At 49.3% G+C, this 22,613-nt stretch overlaps 2 protein-coding genes across 3 annotated transcripts; one reads left to right on the top strand and one right to left on the bottom strand.

Moving 5' to 3' along the window:
- Nucleotides 1-7,674: 7,674 nt before the first annotated feature.
- Nucleotides 7,675-10,557, top strand: LOC125551543 (uncharacterized). The gene has a single exon (XM_048714800.2). It carries the CDS (start codon nucleotides 8,594-8,596, stop codon nucleotides 10,415-10,417), a length of 1,824 nt encoding a protein of 607 aa, XP_048570757.2. The 5' UTR covers nucleotides 7,675-8,593; the 3' UTR covers nucleotides 10,418-10,557.
- Nucleotides 10,558-11,053: 496 nt separating this feature from the next.
- Nucleotides 11,054-14,186, bottom strand: LOC125551544 (nicotianamine aminotransferase 1). Of its 2 annotated transcripts, XM_048714801.2 has the most exons (8): nucleotides 13,909-14,186; nucleotides 13,534-13,823; nucleotides 12,563-12,911; nucleotides 12,146-12,358; nucleotides 12,001-12,060; nucleotides 11,766-11,921; nucleotides 11,592-11,685; nucleotides 11,054-11,402 (listed from the first exon to the last, which is right to left on the bottom strand). In XM_048714801.2, the coding sequence occupies exons 1-8, from the start codon at nucleotides 13,924-13,926 to the stop codon at nucleotides 11,236-11,238; spliced, it is 1,347 nt and encodes a 448-aa protein (XP_048570758.2). In that variant the 5' UTR covers nucleotides 13,927-14,186; the 3' UTR covers nucleotides 11,054-11,235. The 2 variants fall into 2 exon arrangements, with proteins under 2 accessions (XP_048570758.2, XP_087374532.1); XM_087518406.1 differs by lacking the exon at nucleotides 11,054-11,402 and having other exon boundaries at nucleotides 11,453-11,685.
- Nucleotides 14,187-22,613: the final 8,427 nt, after the last annotated feature.

The following is a 22,613-nucleotide window of genomic DNA, read 5'->3' as shown; positions in this document are numbered from 1 at the left end:
ATGCACACTCGTCGTCACTGCTATGGTGTCGTGACGACAATTTGTTCAAGCGCAACTTCCAGTTTGCTCAGAACTCAGCGAAGCAGAAGAAGAAGACTTTTGGGTTAGACTTCAACCCTGGTCCCTCATCTCCAAGGGCAGATGGCACACGACATGCAGAACCCAATGTCATCGGTCCTTTCGCCAACCTTGAAGGCCTCATCACCTACATCTTGGTTCAAGGGACTGCAGTGAATGAGCCTGCAGCTGACACTGAGTCTGATGACGCGCCTGCAGTGCCGAAGCCAAAGCAGTTGTAGAAGCCAAAATCTTCAAAGCCGGCCCCTTCACCAAAAATCTCAAGGGCGAAGCCATTGGCAACTGCACCTCCTGAAGACAGTGTGCAGTCTGAAGACTTATCACGCATCTCCAAGCCCCAGAAGGCCAAGATGCCTCTGTCTCACACTAGCAAAGAGCTAACAGCTGCTGCCATTCTGCGCAATGACGACATTGATCTGTCAAGTGATGAAGATCTTGCAGATGACGCTCTTGAGCAACTCATCAAGAGCAAAGAAGAAGCAGAAATCTTCAATGATCTGCCTCTCTTTGATGTCACCATCATCCACAACTTCATTGACGAGTGGTTTGACACGCCAAACATCAGCTTTGAAGATCTGCAGCTACCCATTGGCCTCAGTGTCGCTTCCAAGGCGCCATTGCTTCAGAACTTGCTATTGCCCAGCGCATTGTTGAACTAAAGCAGAAGATTGACTATGAAAAGGCTCAGTTCAAGAAGCATATGGCCAAGCTCAGCATGCAAGAAGTGAAGAACTTCAAGACAATGATGCACGAGCTCAAGGAAGCCTTTGTGAAGAAGCATGCAGAAGCTCAGGGTTCGCGTGAGCGCTTGAAGACTCTGGCTGACAGATGTGTGCAAGCCTATAATGAGGCTGAGAAGCGCAAGGCACTTGGGCGTCCTGGCATCGACCCCAGGATGGCCGCAAAGAAGAAGAAGAAGCCTGCTACGGCTGAATCTGATGCACTAAGGCAAGAAGCAGTTCCGATTGTCTTCCCAACTAGACTGACTGGCTCAAAAAGCCGGTCAACAGCTTCAGAGCTCAAGAAGACAAGGACTGCTGAGGCTGAAGCCAGGAAGAGGAAACACTCTGAAGCCTCTCCTACTGCCCCCTCCAAGAAGAAGAGGAAGACCAAGAAAGCTCGGGCTGCTTCCACAGAGCCCTTGATAGTTGAACCCATTTCTATGGTCTATCCTGAAGCTGAATGACAACTGACAATTCATGAGCCTGCTTCCACAGAGGCTCATGAAGCTGAAGACATTCCAGCAGCTGATCCCATCGCTGCTGAAGACATTGGTCAACATGACAATGTAGAAGATGGTGCAGTCCTTCCTCAGCATGAAAACAGCAAACTCATCAGCATTGGTCGCCCATTGACGCCAATTGCACAGGATGCTTCATGGGCGGATCGCCCACAAGAGGAAGAAGACTATGAGGCCCAGCCCACTCCAACTCCACAGGCGTCATGTGCGTTCCGAAGGCTTCGCAAAGGTCCAAGGCCTCAAGTCTCTGCTGAAGACATTCCGGCTGCATCAGCCGCAGAAGAAGGAGGCCCACAAGATCCCACTCCCCTGTCCCACCAAGAAGCAGTTCTCCAGGAGAATGTGCTTGTGACGGACCCTCCAACTAGTCAAGTGGAGGATGAAAATCGTGAGGCTGCCACAACCACCAATGAAGCTAATGTGAAGCCCTCCCCAGCAAAAGCTTCAGAAGACAGCGAAGCCACTGATCCCGCCACTTCTGTTCCTGAGTCTGCTGCCGGTCCCCAGTTCAACTATCATGTTGAGCATAGGCCTCAAGTACAGAAGCCAATCCCAAGACTGTCAAGGTTTCCAGGTCCTGCATCAGCACCTGGCTCCTTCAACATCAATGGCTTCAGGGCAGACAACACGTTCTTCAATAGCTCCAGGAACCCCTACTCAAGGGAAAGGATATCATCTGATCGGTTCTGGAGCTATCCTCAGCGAAGCTATTACTCTTGCATTCTTTACAATCAAGGTCGCATCTTCCCACACAAGCGCCTTGACATTGAAGCTATAGCTGGTCTGCCCTGTCTGGAAGAAGCTTTAGATTGCTTCAAGGAAGTTGGACTGTTGCCGTTCATTACTGACGAAGAGCATTGGAATGAAGAGCTGCTGCTTCAATTCTATGCCACACTTCACATCAGAGGGTACAGCAGAGATCCGAAGACTTGGGTCCTTGAGTGGATGGCTGGCAACGTTCATCATGAAGCCAATGCATTTGACATCATTGAGCTCACTAGCTTGCCCACTCCTGGCGATCTCTTCGAGCAAGGCTGTCAGCTGCATGCTGAAGCTATTGAGAGCATGATATGAGTCAGATGCTCAGCATGATGAAGCCATTGCCCCAACATGCTGCTTATCCCACAGAGTTCTTCGTTGATGACCTTGAGTACCTGCCAAGAACCATCTATCACATCATCAGGCGAACTATCTGGCATATCAAAGGGCACTCTCCAAATGCCAAGCTTTAGGGTGCAATGAAGATTTTGGTCTTCTATATACTTCATGGAAAATGCTTCAACGCACAGGACTTCTTCATACGCCAACTTGCTGCATCAGGCATTGATCTGTTTGGTTTGAAGTTCTACGCCCCTTGGGTCATGCGGCTGATCAAGCTACACTCCGCCATCTCGTATCAGCCCTCAGCCCACAACCATCGGATCTTCTTGCCTGACGTGGACATGTCTACTGAAGCCATATATTCTGAGCCTGCCAAGCAACCTCTAAGTCTTCAGAATGCAGAACATCAGAGTTTTACTCAGAACGTTGAAGGAGTTGAAGCAGTTTCTCGGGTGTATCCTTTGGCTGGCACTACACGTGCACCACACCCTGCTTCCACTGAAGCCACTGACAGTGCCACTGCTCCAAGACCCAAGAAGCGCACTCGTGTTCTCAATGACCGAGAGCTTCTTGTGGCTCTGCATCAGAAACAGGATAGGCATCATGACTGGCTGAAGCGTCAGATGAAAAGCCTCTTGGTGGATGCTAATCGCACTCGAAATCTTGCCACCAAGAATGCTTTCGTTGCCCATGAAACCTGCCGCCGCACATGGAAAGGGCTCACGATGATGTGTTCTGAAGCTGATCTTCAAGAGGATGGCTTCACTGAGAGATTCAAGTTTGACTCCACACCTCCTCGAAGGGCTGTGCTGCTAGGAACTCCATCCCTTGAAGACTCTGAGTTCTCTTCCACTGCTGCCACAGTGACTGCCAGAATTATTGAGGAAGAAGACGATGCTACTTCATCGCCACCTCCTTCAGCACCTCCAAGCTCTTCTGCACCGCCAAACAACACCAACAACCCTGCTACTTCACCTACTCCTCATGGGAACGAGTAGAGGCTCTATGTCTTCAAACCTTTTTGTTCATTACTGACAAAAGGGGGAGAAGCATATGAGATTGATAGTCTTCAAGCGGGTCCATATGGGCGGGTGCTCTATATTTTGCTTCGTGCTTACAACTCTCATTTTTGCGTTCTTATGAGTTGTAACACTTAAACTAGATGGTCGTCTGCTACTTATTTGCCACCTTGTTTTGCGAAGATAAATTCCGCATGTGCGACGATAAATTCCACACTTAGCTCATTCTGCAGACGTCCATTTTCCATTATGCATGTCATTATCTTCATATACTTTCACATGCATAGTGGATTGTCATCATAAGTTGAAGTGGATCTCCACAAGTACAACCTGCCATGTGCATTTGCATTCCAAAAGCAAATTAACTCATATGCACATCTTCAGGGGGAGCCCTTGCAACTTATGAAGACAATTCCTTATTCTTTACAATTTCACAGATTATATTCCCCATTGAAAACTTCAACTAGTTTGTCATCAATCACCAAAAAGGGGGAGATTGTAAGTGCATCTAGTGCCACCCCTAGTTGGTTTTGGAGTATTGACGACAAACCTAGTTGAGGGACTAATGTGTTTCTGAGAATTGCAGGATAACACAGGTAGAAGTCCCTCATTGATTCGGTTTTACTACCAGAGATGACCCCTAAAAATGTATGAATACATTGAAGTCAAAGGTGGTATATGAAGATATTCACATTGAAGACTATGACAAGAGAAGACACGATATGAAGCCTATGGAGCTCGAAGACTTAGATCTTTCGTAGTTCTTTTTCTTTTGTGTTGAGTCATAGGAACCACCGTACTGTTAAGTGGGGTCCAAGAGAACCAGTCAGAATGACTGAAGTGATGCCTAAACCAAAAACCTATGTCTTCGAGTGAAGACTATGAGAGGGAATCTTGTCCAGAGTCGGACAAGTCAGCTTTGCTTGTAGCCCAAGTAAAGTTGCCGTGTGAGTTTGAAATCTGACCGTTGGAACACGTGTCAGTTCCTTAGTGACCCAGGGTCATTTCGGACAAATCAGGTCGGGTTGCCAAGTGGCTATAAATAGCCCACCCCCTACAACCATAAATGGTTGGCTGCTCAGATTGAAAGTACGGCTTTTGTTGTTTGAGAGCAACCCACCTCGAAGCCTTTGAGAGAGAATTCCTTGCGAGGATAAAGCCCTAACCACCAGAGCCAGAGAGAATTGGGCATCACATAAGTCTTCTTGTCTGTGTGATCTGAAGACTTATTACACTTGAGGACTGTGCATCCTCCAGCCGGTTAGGCGTCGCGTTCTGAGCATCCAAGAGACATTGTGGATTGCCGGTGAACGTAGTCTGTGAAGGTTTGGGAGTCTACCTTGAAGTCTTACCATAGTGATTGGGCGAGGTCTATGTGACCTTAGCTCAAGGAGAATATGGTGAGGACTGAGTGTCCTGAGCTGCGTGTTCAGGACTGGGTGTCCGGAACTGTGTGTCCTAAGGTTTAAATACCTAGCCACTCCAACCAGATGTACAGTTGTCACAGCAACTAGAACTGGTCCAACAAATCATTGTCTTCAATGAGTCACTGGTTTCATCTTCACTTCCCTTTACTTACTGTTACTCCTTGTGAAGTCAGTGTATGTTTGCACTATCATTTGTCTTCACTGAGTGACTGTGTGTTCTGTTTGGCTTCACAATATCTTCCTACCTGATCCTTACTACCTAGCTGCAATTAGTCTTTGTGCTTTCACTTCATTGAATACTTGACTATGGTTTGCCTAGTGTAGTCTACCTTCCGCTGCATGGTAATAGGTTTAATTTTATCGTTTGTCTTCAAAACTTCTATGTTCTAAAGACTTTCATAAAAATCGCCTATTCACCCCCCCTCTAGTCGTATAACGCACTTTCACTTGGGTCCTTTGCAAACTCATCCTAGTACTTTCTCTTGATTTTTCTCCACTACGACCCGTCAGCGGGTGCTCTCAACTTCCTGTCTTTCTTATGGTCCTCACTGTGCCATCGCATCAACTTGGCATGCTCTCCGTTTCTGAACAGACGTTTCAACCGTGGTATTATAGGAGCATACCACATCACCTTCGCAGGAACCCTCTTCCTGGGGGGCTCGCCGTCAACATCACCAGGGTCATCTCGTCTGATCTTATACCGCAATGCACCGCATACCGGACATGCGTTCAGATCCTTGTATGCACCGCGGTAGAGGATGCAGTCATTAGGGCATGCATGTATCTTCTCCACCTCCAATCCTAGAGGGCATACGACCTTCTTTGCTGCGTATGTACTGTCGGGCAATTCGTTATCCTTTGGAAACTTCTTCTTCAATATTTTCAGTAGCTTCTCAAATCCTTTGTCAGGCACAGCATTCTCTGCCTTCCACTGCAGCAATTCCAGTACGGTACCGAGCTTTGTGTTGCCATCTTCGCAATTGGGGTACAACCCTTTTGACTTTCGCATTGCGTTCTTGCATCGACAATGACCCGGCGGAGATCATCATCATCGGGCACATCGTCTGGTTCCTCTTGATCTTCAGCAGCTTCACCCGTTGCAGCATCATTGGGCACATCGTATGGTTCCTCTTGATCTTCACCAGCTCCCCCCGTTGCAGCATCACCGTATTCAGGGGGCACATAGTTGTCATCGTACTCTTCTTCTTCGCCGTCTTCCATCATAACCCCTATTTCTCCGTGCCTCGTCCAAACATTATAGTGTGGCATGAAACCCTTGTAAAGCAGGTGGGAGTGAAGGATTTTTCGGTTAGAGTAAGACATCGTATTCCCACATTCAGTGCATGGACAACACATAAAACCATTCTGCTTGTTTGCCTCAGCCGCATCGAGAAACTCATGCACGCCCTTAATGTACTCGGAGGTGTGTCTGTCACCGTACATCCATTGCCGGTTCATTTGCGTGCATTATATATAATTAAGTGTCCAAATTAATAAAAGTTCATCATCACATTAAAACCAAAGTACATACATAGTTCTCATCTAACAACATATAGCTCTCCAGAGCATCTAATTAATTAAACCATACATTGAAACTATGTAAAACATTTCAATGCGAAAACAAATGCGATCATAATTGCAACCAAGGTAACAATTGATCCAACGACATAATGATATCAAGCGTCGGTATGAATGGCATATTTTTTAATCTTTCTAATCTTCAAGCGCATTGCATCCATCTTGATCTTGTGATCATCGACGACATCCGCAACATGCAACTCCAATATCATCTTCTCCTCCTTAATTTTTTTATTTTTTCCTTCAAGAAATTGTTTTCTTCTTCAACTAAATTTAACCTCTCGACAATAGGGTCGGTTGGAATTTCCGGTTCACATACATCCTAGATAAATAAAATCTATGTCACGTTGGTCGGCATAATTTTCATAAACAATAAATGAACCAATAGTTATAAAGATAATATATATACCACATCCGAATCATAGACAGACGAGGGCCGACGGGGGCGGATACCCAAACCATCACACTATATAAGATGAAATAATAAAAGTAAAAAAATAATACAAGTATCTATGTAAACATACAAGTAAGAATATTTTTTTCTTTCAGAAAGAAGATAAGAACAAGAGGCTCACCATGGTGGTGCCGGCGATGAGCTCGGCGCGGGTGATCGACGGCGGTGAAGACGAGGACGGGGCATGACGGACCGCTAAACCTAGACAAATACTGAGGAAAATGGAGCTTGGAGGTCGAGCTTGGAGAGGAGAAAGCTTAAGTAGTGTGGCTCGGGCATTCCATCGAACACCTTGTGTGCATAGGAGGTGAGCTAGAGCACAACCAAGCCCTCTCCCCCTCGGCCAGAAAAAACAGAGCAGTGTGCTCTGCTCTTACGCGAGGGGGTATATATATGCACCTCATTGGTCCCGGTTGGTGGCATGAACCGGGACTAAAGGGGAGCCTTTGGTCCCAGTTCAAGCCACCAACCGGGACCAATGGTGGTGGGCCAGGAGCGAGGCCCATTGGTCCCGATTCGTCCCACTAACCGGGACCAAAAGGTCCAGACGAACCGGGACCAATGGCCCACGTGGCCCGGCCGGCCCCCATTGGTCCCGGTTCTGGACTGAACCGGGACTAATGGACTGACCCGGCCTGGACCTTTGCCCCCTTTTCTACTAGTGAATCCAGAACTTGCAAGTGTTGAGAGGAGTTAAATGAGGAGAGAGGACTAATCCACATTTTAGTAGGGATACCCCTGACTAAAAAACTTTAGTCTTAAGACTAGTTTTAACCCCTTTTTAGTCAGGGGTGCTTGGAACTTTAGCCTCTTAAAAAAACTATTTTTAGTCAGACTAAAATAAGTCCCTCGGATCCAAATACCCTCTTAGAATGTGAAACCGTGAAAATTGAGTCCGACTGCCTGCTGTGGGTTCAGTACATTTATAGGATGATTATCTTGGACAGGACGTGGCTATAATCAAATGGTCCTGGATTTTGTGAAGATCTTGTATAAGGATTGTGACCGTGATGCTAATCAAGTCGCGGATGAATTAGCTAGGAATTCCTTTAGTAATAGATCCTCTGGTTCTTGGGATATTGTGATCCCGGACTTTATTTCTCATTACTTGTAATCGACATGTCTATTATTACTACATATTTGAGGAATATAAAATCCATTTACCGTCAATCTTTTTTTATAATATAATACTCCAGTATAGTATACTTGGACGTATATATGTTTACCGCGAGTGCAACTGCCTGGAACGGCTGTCGCTGGCGGCGAGAACATTCCAGTGCACGGCGACGGCGAACAGGCCGAAGAGAAGAGAGCACGCGACGGGCGGTGCATCGAGATCCACCCGTCGCGCGCGGGAAGAAGCGACGGCGACGGCGACCTCTTCGCGAGGCCAGGCTGCTCGTCTCCATGCGCGTGCGGCGCAGAACGCGATAAGCCTGCGGTGCATCCCGACCGTCCGTTCCCCCACCATGGGATGGTTTCCTTTCAAACCTCACGCGCCCCAACGGTTGCGCTTGGCCTCCCGCACGTACTCACCACCTCCAAACCCCTCCCGCTCCCGCGCCACTGACGGTTCGGGCACGGGCTTGCCCCGACCCACGGGTCAGTTTCACTAAATCTCTGTATTAATAAGCACGCCCATGGCGTAATCTCCGGTGGTCGCAACGCAAACCCTAGGGAGAGACGACACCTAGCGATGGGCAAGGGCAAGAATAAGAAGAAGAAGGCGCCCGCCGCCGCCGCCTCCTCCCATGTAGCGGTCAACAGCGACGAGCCGCAGCAGGTGGATTCGGCGTCGGCCAGCGGAGACGCGATTCAACCGCCGATGCCCACTCCGGTTGGGGACGATGAGCCGCCGCCGGAATCTGCGGCGATTCCCAATGGAGAACATGCTGCGCCGCCGCCAGTTGAGGAGGCCGATGGCGTCGAGTCACCGGTGGATTCTGCGGCAGCGGCCAATCGAGACCCGTCGACGCCTACAGTTGGCGACGAGATGCCACCGGATTCAGCGGCGCCGGCCGACGCGAACTCGCCGCCTTCGATTGAGGCAGCCAACAGCGGCGAGCCGTCAGCAAAGACGGGGTCAGAGGACCAGGTCCCGGAGGAGAGGCGGGACTCGTCGCCGGAGCATGAGGTGGAGAATCTCAAGTCGCTCAACGGCACGCTCCTTAAGGAGGCAGTTGAGGCGCGGGGGGTGGTGGCCACGCTCACCGCGCAAGTCGACCAGTGCTCTGCCGATGCTGCTGCACTCGCCGATCTGGAGCATGTGGTCTTCCGGGCTGCCCTTGTTGCCCCCCTCCAAGCTGCCGCCGAGCATGGCACGGCGCTGCGCGGGCACCTAGCCGACGCCCAGCAGTCGCTCCAGGTCGCGGAGGCGAGGGTGGCTCGCAAGACGGATGCCAGGGTCGAGGCTGCAGCGCGCTTGGAGGAGGCCGAAGTGGATAAACTTAAAGTCGAGGAGTTCCTCCGCAGGAAGCAGGTGGAGGCCGCCTCTGCGTCCGAAAATGTCACCCAATTGGAATCCTCTGTTGGTGAACTGGCGGGGAAGAGTACTGAGCTGTGTGCAGGGAAAGGCGAATTGCAGAAGCAATTGGGGGAAATGAGTGCCACGGCTCACAGTGTCAGTGCTCTCAAGGCAGAAGTGGAGGGAAACTTCCATGATTACAAAAAGAGCACAGAGATATGGAGGCAGGAAATGAAGGAGAAGCTTGATGAGAAATCCAAGCAGTTGGACAGCCTGATATCCAGTGAGGCGGAAATGGAGGTGAAGATCCAGTCTTTGGAGGCAAAGCTCTCGGCGGCCCAGGCTAGGAACAGGGAAATGGAGTTGGAGATAGAGACTAGCAAGGCAGAGTTAGATGCCGCGCAGAAGGAGGTGGAGAATCTCCAGATCGAAGTTGCAAATGCCACCAGCAAGTATAACACAGTGGTGGCTGACGTGGATAGTTTCCGCAATGAGATTAACGAGATGAGGAAAACAAATGAAGCGGCTGCGGCTGCATTTGCTACTGAGAAGACCAAGTTGGAGAAGGAACTGGATGGGCTGAAGAGGAGGGTTGAAAAAATTCAAGCCAACAAGGATGCTGCCATGGCCTCTGTCCACCAGAAAGATGCTGAGGCTGCAAAGCTGATGGCTAAGCTGACTGCACTGAACGGTACCATAGCGGATCAACGTGTTCACTGTGATGATCTCAAGAACAAGTATTCTTCGCTCCTAGCTGAGAAGGTTGTGCTTCTGAAAGCATTTGGCAAGGAGAAATCTGAAGGAGACAAGCTAAGGCTGAACCTTGGGGAGCTTGAGAGCTATAATGCTGAGAAGGACCGTGACATTGGGGTGTTGAAGGCAGAAGCACTAAACAAGGAAAGACAGATCGGTAGCCTGAATGGGAAGCTTGAGGAGCTGCATCTCGCAGTCGCTGAGGCGCGGCAGAGGGGGAAGAGTAGCGCGTGGACATGGCTGTGCCCTACCACGACCGTTCTCGCCGCCGCTTCCTTTGTCTACGCTGCTCGTAGCCGGTGAACAGAGAACTCTTTTACTCGCTTTTTGTTCGCTTGCTTGAGCATGCACAAATAAGAATAACCAGGCTTCCACTTGTTTTACTACCTACTTTTGCCATATGACGAACCGTTTGGTACTATAAATGAAGTTGAGTTTCTATATCTGTGTTTGCATGTTTTCCTGGAATTGAGCTGGTCTTTGTTCAATGTCTGCATTTTATGGCATGTTACAATTAATAATTGATAATATATCTTTGCAGTTCTCAGTGATCTGATAGGATAATGAGAACCTGTCGTACATACCTTACATGCCTGTTGGATCGGCTCTATAAACACATCTGAATGTGTCATGTTAAACAGATGAAGAGAGAACACTTACGACATGATAAATTCATTTTGTTAGATACTATGCAATAGATTTTATCACCGCTTAGGAAACAAAGGATTTGGATTATGCACTTCTTTCCTCCTTAGACCGCAAGCACAGTTGTCTAACTTTATACCCTCCTACTACCAACAATTATCAATATTGTACTTGGCGTTTAGAACATTCAGCTGTTTTTTTTTCTCTTACAATGGTTGTAGCTCGATTGGGAATAAAGTCGATCTTGTGGCTCACTTGTTATTTGCAACCAATAGACGGTAATAGTATTGCTGCTATGCAGTAATAAGGAATGCTTATTATTGAGAAAACCTTTATTCTGTAAATTTGTTGCAGACTTTTATTCTGCTACACACTATCTGGTAACCGTTCCTCAGATTCTATATACAAATTTCAGCTGTATGACATAAAATATGCATCTGAGAACTGAAATCAGAGGCCGTATAAATGTTATTGAGCTAACAAAAACCCCTATATGGTGGTTTCAGAACGTTTTTTTCAAATAGTTTTGCTTGACCTGCCCTTCTCTGGCAGAATGACTCAATCCTATCGCAGGCTTCCAGTATTAGATGAACAGGTGCCCCAAAGAATATCCTAACCCAGTTCTTCAACCCAAGGACAGAACCTGGAAATCAGAAAGGACAGAAATTGAAATTGTAAATCTAGAGAACAAGACTAGTGCTTAAGAACGCAGAAGCCACTACAAGATCAACCATTTAAGGAACTTCTAGTATTGCTTACCACATCCTAGCGGTTCAGAATGGTTATAAGGTCATACTAGTAAGAGAAAGACAGAAATTTTGGTGTATTATACCAGGTAAAATAAGAACTGATTCTTCTTTGATCAATTCGTGAGAAAAGTCCATGTCATCTGCAACGCCGAACAGAAGTGAAGTGTTGATTTCAACCTGCATAATTTTTTGATCATCAATTCAAAGATAGGATAATTAATCATTATATACAAAGACAAGTGCAACTTTGAACCAACCATCATGAACATTGAACCGTGAGGCTTTGAGTAGCATTGCAGAGCTTCAATCTGGTTCACTCTTCTGTAGAGAGCATCAGCAGCAGACTCTAGCAAGTTCACAACATTCTGGTGGAACTCGTCATGTTCATCCAAAAGAATCTTGGGAACTGCTGCCTGTGTGTCAAAAGATCTAAATGAATTAATGCAAATTCGTTTGTGTAGGTTAAACATTGTTTCGTAATAGGATCCTGACCTGAATGATCGAGGCTGGTCCTGAAGTCACGTTCAGTAGCATCTCAGTTGCAGTTCTGACCTTTAAAAGAACAAAATTATGGATCTGCGTACATGAGTTCATATAGCCAGCAATGGAGAAACATGAGAAGAATCTAGTGTCTTACATGCTTGATTGCACCATTAGGATCACAGAATGCCAACCAACCGAGACGCCATCCTGGTAGCATGAATCTCTTTGAGATGGCTCCAATAGTGATAACTGGTGCGATGTGTGCATATGAGGCCATGGGCACAAACTTGCTGGCACCAAAGACCATATGTGCATATACCTCATCCGCTATTACTGGAATCCCCAACTCTTTTGCAGTTTCAGAAATCTATAGATCAAGGGATGCAGTTGGTGATCAGTGCTATGCCAGTAAATCATGCATGTTCAGAGTACATGAAGGTACATTTGTTCATAATATTCAGTGTTTGTAGGAGCCTGATTCTTTAGAGGTTTTTGTTAATGAAAATCATTGTGATTTCGGTTTTCAGGATGCAGCAAGCTGTGCTCGTGAACTCTGCCGTCCGATGGTCACCTGGAGAAGATGCTGCGTAGAGTAGACAGCGCCACAAGGATTGTTTGGATTGATGACAACTATGGCTGCCGTGGCGCCATCAGCCATGGCACGTACTCCTGCAAGGTCGGCCTCCCAGCCTTGCCGGGGCAGGAGGTCGTAGAACCGAGGCTCGGCACCGACAAGCTCGCAGGCTGCCTCATAGGGGGTAAAGCCCGGTCGAGGCAGCAGGATGTTAGCCCCGGGAGACCCACCGAGCACCATGGTGATGGCAGTGATCGCGCCTGTACCTCCGACCGTCATGAACACGTCAGACTCCCGGATGCGGTGGTGTGTGCCGGCAGACAGAGACAGGTGGTCGGCAACCGCGCTGTTACAAAGAATGTCCCTTGCGTCAGTGAAAGAATTACCAGGGATGTCATCAAGATTGGTAAAATCTTGTCAAAACAAATATGAAGCGAACATCGTTTTCATCATCTTTAGAATGCAAACTTTGGTGGGGGGGGGGGGGGGGGTCAAAGTTTTGTTGTATTGGGAAAAATGTAAAGCTGAAAGAGATTGGTCAGTGAAGGTGCACCAGTGACATGAACGGCTTGAAATGGTTAGCTTTGTTGGTCTGCATATCCTGTTTGTACATCTACTACTAGTATATGTGTGGTTGCCAGCTATCAAGGGTGCAGTGTAGTACAACTGACTAACTGAGTTGGAAGTTAGAACTTTCTGACAGATATTGATAGTCCAGGTGGCGGGGAGCCAAGCAGGTCGTACCACATATCGTAACGTCTTTGTTATGGGCAAACGCCATGTGAATGTGGAGGTGTTGCAAAATGGAAGAAAATCAAATGATGTGAAAGTGCTTTGCAATGCGTATCAAATGGTACTAGTATTTCGATGTCACCAACGAAACCTCTAAAAAATCAAAATAATTACTAGAATGTTTTGATTGGTTAGCCAAGTTGAAGAAACATGGCATGCGACGAACATGCGCTCACCGGCGTGCGGCGGGGAAGCCGTAGGAAGGCGCGTAGCAGTCAAAGTCCCCGGACCTGGCGGCGCAGGCGACGGCGTCGGCGGCGAACTCCCCACCCCGGCGGAAGCAGGCGTGCGCGGAGGCGTCGCCAACGCCGAGGGAGACGAGGCCCTTGTCCTTGCCGGCTGCCGCGAGCAGCTCGCCGACGACTCCCCTGATGGACGCCTTCCCCTCCGACGACAGCGCCGGGTGGCACCTCACCGCCGCCTTGCACGCGCACGCGCAGCCTCCAAGCCGCTCATGCGCCGCAATCTGAAGAACCAAGAAACAGGAAATGAGGCATGCACATTAACTGCAGTTCGCACTTCACAGCGGGGGTTGGTGAGGGAGGTGGTACCTGGGCAGTCGGCGCCATGAGAGCAGACTCTGCACACAAACAGAAAGAGAGAGAGAGGGGAAACGAATGGAAGAGAACAAGAGATGAGATCTAGGCGTACGTGAGGGTTCTGTCGTCGCTAGTCACGGGGCGTACGGGGCGTATTTGTAGCGGTTCCGTGGCTCACAGACGCACAAGTGATGGTCAGAACCAGCAAGCGTTTCGGAGTTTGTTGGCTAGCTCCTTCCGCGCCGGACTTTCACTGCAGCCAAGGACTCTGTTGGAGAGAGACGCGGACGCACGCCGTGGAAGCGAGAGAGGGAGAGATTTACAAGTAGAGGCATGTATGGATGCAAAAGCCAAGAGCGATACGTGTGTCGTGTCACAAGATAAAGCTCACACCGCAGGATTTTTTGAGAGGAAAGGCATGCCCAACTTTATAAATAAAGACATAAGGCAGGTGGCAACAACATCACAGAAAAGTATCAAACATATCCAAGCTCCAACGATGGGTGAGACGACGAAGGATAAAGTCAGGTACATGGCTCCCACGCCAGTACACGGCACGCAGGCCGGAAGAGAAAGATCCAACTAAAGCTAAAGCATTTGGCCCAAAAGAAGCAATCAAGCATCCTGCTCTTGTCCGCATAACTGAGACGCCGTCGTCCGGATTTTGTAGATCAGCATAGAGAGCGCCTCTTGGTCGTCGACCTTAGTCAATGATCTCCACTGCTGCAGGAAAGCACACAATTTAAATAAGCAGTCAGCCGGTTTAGCCGGAAACACGTGCTCGATAGTAAATTTGTTCCTAGTTGTCCACAAGGACCAACATATAGCCCCCAAGCCCACCCAAAAGATGCGCCTAGAAACACCAAAAAGGTTGGAAGCCAAGCTGCGCAACTCGGCAAAGGAGGCAGGGCCCCAAGAGACACGAAGCCAGTCCCGCACACAACTCCAAATAAGCTTAGCCAGGTGACAGTGAAAAAAGATATGATCCGAGTCTTCCACATCACCGCAAAGGGCACAGAATTGGGAGCCCGGCCCATTTCTCTTACGAATTTGATCAGCCCAGGGCAACCGGCCTCGGAAAGCTTGCCATAAGAAAATTTTAATCCTAGGGGAAATACGGGCCTTTCAAATATGGGAAAAATGATTGGTAGGCGAGCCACCAACGAGCTTATAATAAAGAGACTTAACGAAAAAACGCCCAGAGGCAGAAAGCGGCCAAAGCACCGAATCCCTGACCGTCGAGAGCGTAGGGAAGAGGGTAGTAAGACGTTGCCAATCTTCAAACTCTACAGGCGACAGAGAGCGGCGAAAGGCCAGGTTCCACCCCTGGGATGCAAGCTTCGCAATAGAAATATTAGGGTCAGAGCAGAAAGAGAAAAGGGTAGGGAAGGTCACCGAGAGAGGTGAATCTCCACACCACCAATCAAGCCAAAACATAATCGAGGATCCGTCCCCGACAACAAACTTAACGAAAGATTGAAAAATAGGTCTAACTTTGACCAGAGACATCCAGAACTGAGAGCCACCACGCGGCAGAGCAAACATCGGGCTCGAGGACGGAAAATATTTACCCTTAAGGATCGACAACCAAAGGGGTTGACCCTCCGCGCTCATAATCTTCCACCACCATTTAATCATCAAGCATTGATTCATGATGGAAGTATTAAGAATTCCTAACCCCCCAAGGTTTTTGGGCCTGCACATCAATTTCCATTTGACGAAGCGAAATTTGCGACGATTGTCCGCAACATTCCAGTAAAACGCCCCACGGTGTTTGTCAAAATCAGCATGAATCCCAGCCGACAGGAGATAGAAGCCCATAAGGAACATGGGGAGGGAGGAAAGGCAAGCATTAATTAGAGCCATTTTACCAGCATTCATATTATATCTACCCCGCCAGGGGAGGACCCTGTTCCCCACCTTTGTGACTACCGGGGCAAAATCTTTGGCATGAAGCACATCCAGGGAAATAGGCAAACCCAAGTACTTGAACGGATAGGAGCCCAGCTTACAGTTAAGAAGGTGGGCCACTCGCGCGGCTTCCGATTCGTCCACACCAGTCACAACCACTTCGCTCTTGGCGAAGTTAATCTTAATCCCCGACATCACCTCGAAGCATAATAAAATAAATTTGAGGTGGGAAAAGGCAGGCCTCATTCAACTCGACCATAATAATAGTGTCATCCGCATATTGTAGATGGGTCAGACCATGGGGAATAAGATTAGAGCAAACCGGAGTAATGTGCCCACAAGTGGCTGCCCTGGAGAGTAGGCGAGATAAAGCATCCGCAAAAAAATTAAATAAAATGGGAGAGGCAGGATCGCCTTGCCGCAGGCCCCTACCGTTGGCAAAGAATTTGCTAACCTGACCATTAACATTGATGGCAGTGTGGCCTCCCGAGACCAACTGCATAATCCTATGGACAAGGGTCCCCTCAAACCCTTTGGCCAATAAAACTCTATGAAGAAAAGGCCAACTCACCGAGTCATAGGCCTTCTCAAAGTCTAATTTTAGAATCACCGCTTTCGACTTGCGAATCTTAAGGTCATGAACGATTTCATGCAAGCAAAGAACCCCATCCAGAATGAAGCGACCCTTAATGAAAGCCGACTGAAAAGGGCTAATGGTACGGTGGGCAATGGGGGAGAGGCGAGTGGCTAACCCTTTAGCCGGAAACTTGGCGAAGTTATTAATAAGGGCAATCGGCCTAAATTGCGATATCAAGTCCGCGCCCTTGACTTTAGGAATAAGGGTAATGACAGCGTAATTAAGGCGAGAGATGTCCACCGTACCCAACCACAACCCATGGATAATCGTACAAATGAGAAGCCGCAACTACGGCCAGAATTTTTTAAAGAAGGGGATAGAAAAACCATCAGGGCCGGAAGCAGCATTTGGGTTCGCCGAGCTAATCACCTGCCAGATCTCTTCGTCAGATAAGGGGACCATCAGGCCCGAATTTTTGCCCGGAGAGATCTTAGACCCCTCATCCCAGAAGTCAGAGCAGAGGCCAAACCCAGGGTCCGGCTTAGAGCCGAGTATATTGGAATAGAAGCTAACAATGTGATTCATGATGAGGGGCTGGTCCGAAATTCTAACGCCCTCAATCAACAGAGTGTCAATGAAACATCTACGGCGTCTGCCATTCGCGATCGCAAAGAAATATGCCGTCATAGCATCACCCTTCAAGGTCCAGTTAAGGGCACCTCGTTGGCGCCAGTAAATTTCTGACTGTTGGTGAAGCATCATCAAAGCGTCTTCCAGGGAGCAGCGAGTAGCCCACTGAGAGGCGGAGAGCCCAGATGTGTCAGCAGATTGGTCCAAAACCCGGATTTGAGATTCAAGGGACTCTTTGTCTCTACGCAACTCGGCCGCCCTATTTCGAGACCACCCACTCAAGAATTTACGCAGCTCATAAGACAACTTGTGCCAATCATCCATGGGACCAAAGGAGCGATGAGGAGAAGATAGAAGATTAGTAATCTTAGAAACCATCATGTCACAAAAACCCTCAACAACAAGCCAAGAAGCATCAAACTGGAAACGGGAGGGAGAAACAAGTGAAAGGATACCGGCATCCAGGATCAGGGGAACATGATCAGAGCCCACCGCAGGCCTGGCCTTAAGCAGCGCGAGGGGAAACAGCGAATCCCACTGATCAGAAACAAAAACCCTGTCCAGCACCGACCGGACAGGCGAGGATTGATGGTTAGACCAGGTGAAACACGCCCCACCCTAGGGAGCTCATGAAGCACGCAATTACTAATGAAATCATTAAAAACATTGGCAAGAGGCCAGGAGAAATTAGCATTGTTCTTGTCGACCGGAGAACGTAACAAATTGAAATCACCCCCAATTAAAAGAGGAATATTACATGCTTCAATCTTAATCGACAGTTCATCCAAAAAGAAAGGAGCAAGCGTGTGATCCGCAGGGCCGTATACCACCATAAATTCCCACAGAGTGTTCAGCTGACGATGATGAACCACACAGCTAGCCCAGGGAGAAAGTGCTAATCAAACCTATCCATCCCAGCTATCGCAGAGAGTTCGGAAGGGGAAAAGGATTCCTTAAACGTTTCGACCAACCCTAAAATGTCAATATGTTCACCACAAACCAAGTCATGAATCTGGTCACGGCGCCCCCTAGCACCGAAACCATGAATATTCCAGAATAAAGCTCTCATTTGAAGGAAAAGTTTTTAATACGAAGAATCGATCTGCACGGATCCACACAAGGCTTAGATCGCTTGGGACGCCCAACCTTAGCAAGGGGCGGGGGGCAGATGACTGGCCACAACCATTTGTCGCCTCCAACCCCCTGGCTTGGCCCTCAGCACCAGCAGGACCAACACCCTTCATGGCCTCCACGGCCTTAGAAATAGCAGCCTGGGCTGCCTCATTGGACCTAATGACAGAAAGAACGTGAGAGGGAGAGCCCATCCCCGGTATAGCAGCCACCCCAATATCAGACATGATATGCAACAAATGATCATCTGACAGAGCTGGTAAAACAAGGTGAACAGGAGAGGCAGGAAGAGATGGTTGGGCAGACGAACCTGAAGGAGGGAGATCCCTGGCCGCGACACGCTGTTCCGCCCGCACCGCCACCGAAACGCCAGAATCGCGCACGCGTCGGCCCTTCCGCTTCGTGGACGCCGGAGAATGCAGCAAAGGGGAGCACCGGATCGGCGACGCCGGCCCAAGGTCAGACCCCGAGGCGGAGCCCAGATCCTTGTCCAGACGATGATCCAGACCCGCCGCCGAAAGCTTGGAAGTGGAGGAGGCCCGACTCTTAGCCGAGAATTTTCGGACCGATGATTTCTTCTTCCTCTTAGTTGAGGGCTCGGTGGAGCGCAAGGGGGAAGCGGGAAGATCCTTGATCCTAGAGAAGGATGGAGACTGCGGGCGAGTAGGCACATTGGAGCAAACACCAGAGTAGGGGGTCCCCTTACCAACAGCAGCGAACGAGAAGCCAAGTCCTCCTTCTGAGGATTAGGAGCAGGGGCGTTATCCTTGAGCAGCTCGCGTTCATCCGGATCCAGCTTATCCCATTCAGATTGCGTAAAACGCGGATCAGTACCTCCACTTGGGTTATGCCCCCCAGCCGAACCATCCCCCTGCAGGTCATCTTGGTCCGAAGGCTTGGAAGGAGGAGGCGTAGGTGGAGCACGGGGTTCAGCACCCTCCACCCGAACCCGAAGTTGCACACCCTCAAGAGAAGGGAAGACATCAATGGAACCATGAACACAGACGGGGTCGATGCACTAGACATTGAGACGAACCGGGCCAACCTTGCCCAGAGATTCCGAATCCACTTCCACGGGCTTGCCAATGAGCATACCAAACACCATCATGAACTCCACAGATCGAAGCCCAACTGGCACGTCGTCAACTAGCACCCAAATCTTGCTGAGAGGGCCCACTGCCTTGGCACCACAAGTAGCCGCTTTGACAGATACCACAAGCTGGTTCAAGGGGAGGGTAAAACTGGTGCATGAGGAGATCATCCGTAGACAGTCCTTGGAGGGGAAAACCACTGCGAATTCATACTCTGAAAGCTGGCGCACCTGCCAGTCCCAGCCACCATCGTCCCATATTTTCAAACCATCCAGGAGGGTCTGCGGAGAAATCAACTGGCCACACACCGTGATGATGGCTGCGTTAGAGAAGGACCGCGCAACCATCACCACAGGGACATCAGCATCCAGAGAGAAGAAAGAACATCCGGGTAAACCCAAGCCAAACTGAATGAAGGAGGGGTTCTTGGTACGGTTACGAAAGTCCACAGTAAGATGACCATCGGAGCGACAAATGAGGCAGAAGGGTGGGTTAGTGCATCTAGATTGGAAGTGGTTCGGGCGGTGGCAAGCAAAACAAGTCAGGGTCGATGAGGGGCCCGAGGAAGTAGGATGCTGGCGAGGAGGGGGAGGCGACGGCGGCGGCAGGATGCCATCACCACGGATCGCAGAAGGGGCACCCGAAGTAGAGGGAGGAGGGCGCCGTTCCCCAGCCTGCGAAGAGGAAGAACCAGGCCCGAAGCGCGGCCCTGAGCGAGAGGCAACACCCGCCACAAACGAGCGAGGAGGAGGCCGGGGCGGAGGGACCGGGCCCCTAGCCGGAGCGGGACGCGGCGCCGACGAGGAGGAACCACCGCCAGCCGAAGCAGCAGCGGCCTCCCAGGGATCCGGCCTAGACCCCGACGCACCACCAGATCCAGGGAGCGCCGTCCCAGATCTGGCCACGGAGCGCTCCGGCCCCGCCTCCCAATCCTCCCGCTCGCACGGCAACACGCGCACCGCCCGCTCAGATTCGAGCTTGGACCGCAGCTCCGCTTCATAGGCCAGATCGACACCATCGCCCAGCGAAGCTTCACGGGCCCGCTTGCTACCCGAAAGGGCCTCGGAGGAGGAACCCCTAGACTTGTCCATGGCGATCACTTCAGCAAAGGAAAGGAGGAGAGGGGGTGGGGAGGGAGAGGATCTGGAAAAATGGCGGATAGGGCGACGCGCCCTGCGGATATCGGCGGCGGAAGCAGGAAACCCTAGGAAGGGGGGAGAGGCACCGCGGTGCACCCATAAATAGCCACAATAGGCCAGGCCAGAGAGGGCCGAATGGGCCGGAACGGGGCCACAGGCCCGGGAAGGGGACGGACGCAAGCAGTGGCCACAACCATCTGCCCCGGGCCCACAGACGAGAGGGGGGGGGAGACTCGAGGGACGACAGAGCCGGGGGCCCAGGCGGCCCAGCCCGAAGCGAACTAGGCGCCGCCAGGCCCACGAGCCCACCAAGGCCCATCTCGATTGGAAGGTAGATCGAATCTAGGGTTTGGCCACCAACCGCCCCCGCATAATCTGGCGCGACCGCCGCCACCGCCACCGGCCCAGGCCGGAGAGGAGGAGGGCGAGCAGGACTAGCGACCGGAGACACCACATCAACCAAATCCAACATCACAGCGGACGGGGAAGGACCGAGGAGACCACGCTCAGGGGAAGGATCCGGGCCCCGACCCGCACGCCGCCGGCGCCGACCAACGCACCACCACCCCGATGACCCAGAGGGAAACGACACCGGCCGGCCCCGGCCACCCGGAGCAAATTTTCGGGCGCGGTCGGACGCAGGCACGGGCGGCACCACCGATACCACCACCGACGGAGCGCACTCCTCCGAATCAGAATCTGACTCCACCAAGTCGCCCAGCGCCCAGAAACGCGAACCAGGGAAGGACGCCGCCGAAGAAGAGCAAGGAGAGTCATCCCGACCCGCAGAGAACGGAGGGGACGGCGGGGGAGCCATGGGCCATGGCGAGGACAGGGGAGGAGGAGGGGAGCGGGGAGCAGGGGGACGGAGGGAGAGAAGGGAGAGGAGCCATCTAGGATGCCAAACTCCACACATCAGGATATCACCTCCACCTACGTATACACGGTTTGATTGATAGATTGATTGAGTTCTCAAGCAACCCATGTTAATACTTTCTCTGTTTCATAATATAAAATGTTATTGCTCCCTCCGGTTCTTTTTAGTATGCATATAATTTTTATCCTAAGTCAAGGTATCTCTACTTTGATCAAATTTATACTTCCCCTTTTCATAATGTAGTGAATATATATTTTCTAAAAAGTCAAACCTCACAAATTTTGACTAAATTTGTAGAGAAAAACATTTACATCTAGATGCCAACACATATCAATAGATTCATCATAAGATGTAGTTTCATATTTTATATATTTGATATTATAGATATAAATAGTTTTCTAAAAAACTTGGTCAAAGATTGACTTTATAAAAAAATCTACGCACACTACATTTTGAAACGGATGGAGTATTAACATTCACAATGCAAATCAATATTGCTAGATTCATTATGAAATGTAGTTCCACAATACATGTATTTGATAGTATAGATGTTGATATTTTTTAATATAAATTTGGTCAAACTTTGCTAAATTTAACTTGATACATATCTAATATGCGAAGTAGAAAAAAAGGGGAGTACATCCAATATGCTACACCCACTGTTAGGCGCAAAAGGTTGTTACATTTAAGTTAGAAATAGACTAGGATCATCTAGTTAGTTAGCTATGCTCTGTTTATATCTGTGTAACGCCCGAATAATTAAGCTACAGTAACTCTCTACTAATGATGCCACATCATCATGATTACTGTTGTCAATCTCGCGATGAATTAAATCCCGTTCGAATTCAAATTTAAAATAAAGTTAAATGATAAATGATTTCGAAGATTTTAAACTAAAATGTTCTACATGTGTCAAATAAATCATAAGTAATTATTGTGGAGAAATAAAATCTTATAAAGTGTTTAAATGCCCTAAACTAGTAAAAAATAGTGGCTAAAATAATAATTTAATAGCTTTTTAAATTATAAAAAATTAAACTATTTTATTTTGGGTCCAAACTAAGTTTGGCGATGGCCTATATTAATGATACTAATTTATGTGCTAACTTGGTATTTTATAAAACTAAAATAAAGAAAACTAGAAAGAAAACAAAAAATGTAAAAAGAAAAGGAAAGTAAATAATAGGAAAAAGGCCCTTGAAGCCACCCCCGGGCCTTGGCCCACCCCAACCAAGCCGGCCCCAAACCCCTTGGGGATATAACTTCCCCTCCCAGCAAACCCTAGCATGTAACCCCCGACTACCCCCACTCCCCCCGTCTTCCCTTCCCGCGTGGATCTGGATCAGGGGCAACCGCGCCCC

Source organism: Triticum urartu, chromosome 4A (assembly GCF_056163025.1).
Source record: "Triticum urartu cultivar PI428250 chromosome 4A, HENAU_Tu73, whole genome shotgun sequence".
NCBI classification, from domain to species: domain Eukaryota; kingdom Viridiplantae; phylum Streptophyta; class Magnoliopsida; order Poales; family Poaceae; genus Triticum; species Triticum urartu.
This window is presented reverse-complemented; position numbering and strand designations above follow the sequence as displayed.

Coding starts and splice junctions, on each gene's coding strand:
- LOC125551543 (XM_048714800.2), top strand. CDS start 8,594: ATGGGCAAGGGCAAGAATAAGAAGAAGAAGGCGCCCGCCGCCGCCGCC.
- LOC125551544 (XM_048714801.2), bottom strand. Junction 12,912..13,533: donor GGCTTCCCCGCCGCACGCCG/GTGAGCGCATGT, acceptor TCTTTGTAACAG/CGCGGTTGCCGACCACCTGT. Junction 11,403..11,591: donor ATCAGTTCTTATTTTACCTG/GTATAATACACC, acceptor TCTGATTTCCAG/GTTCTGTCCTTGGGTTGAAG.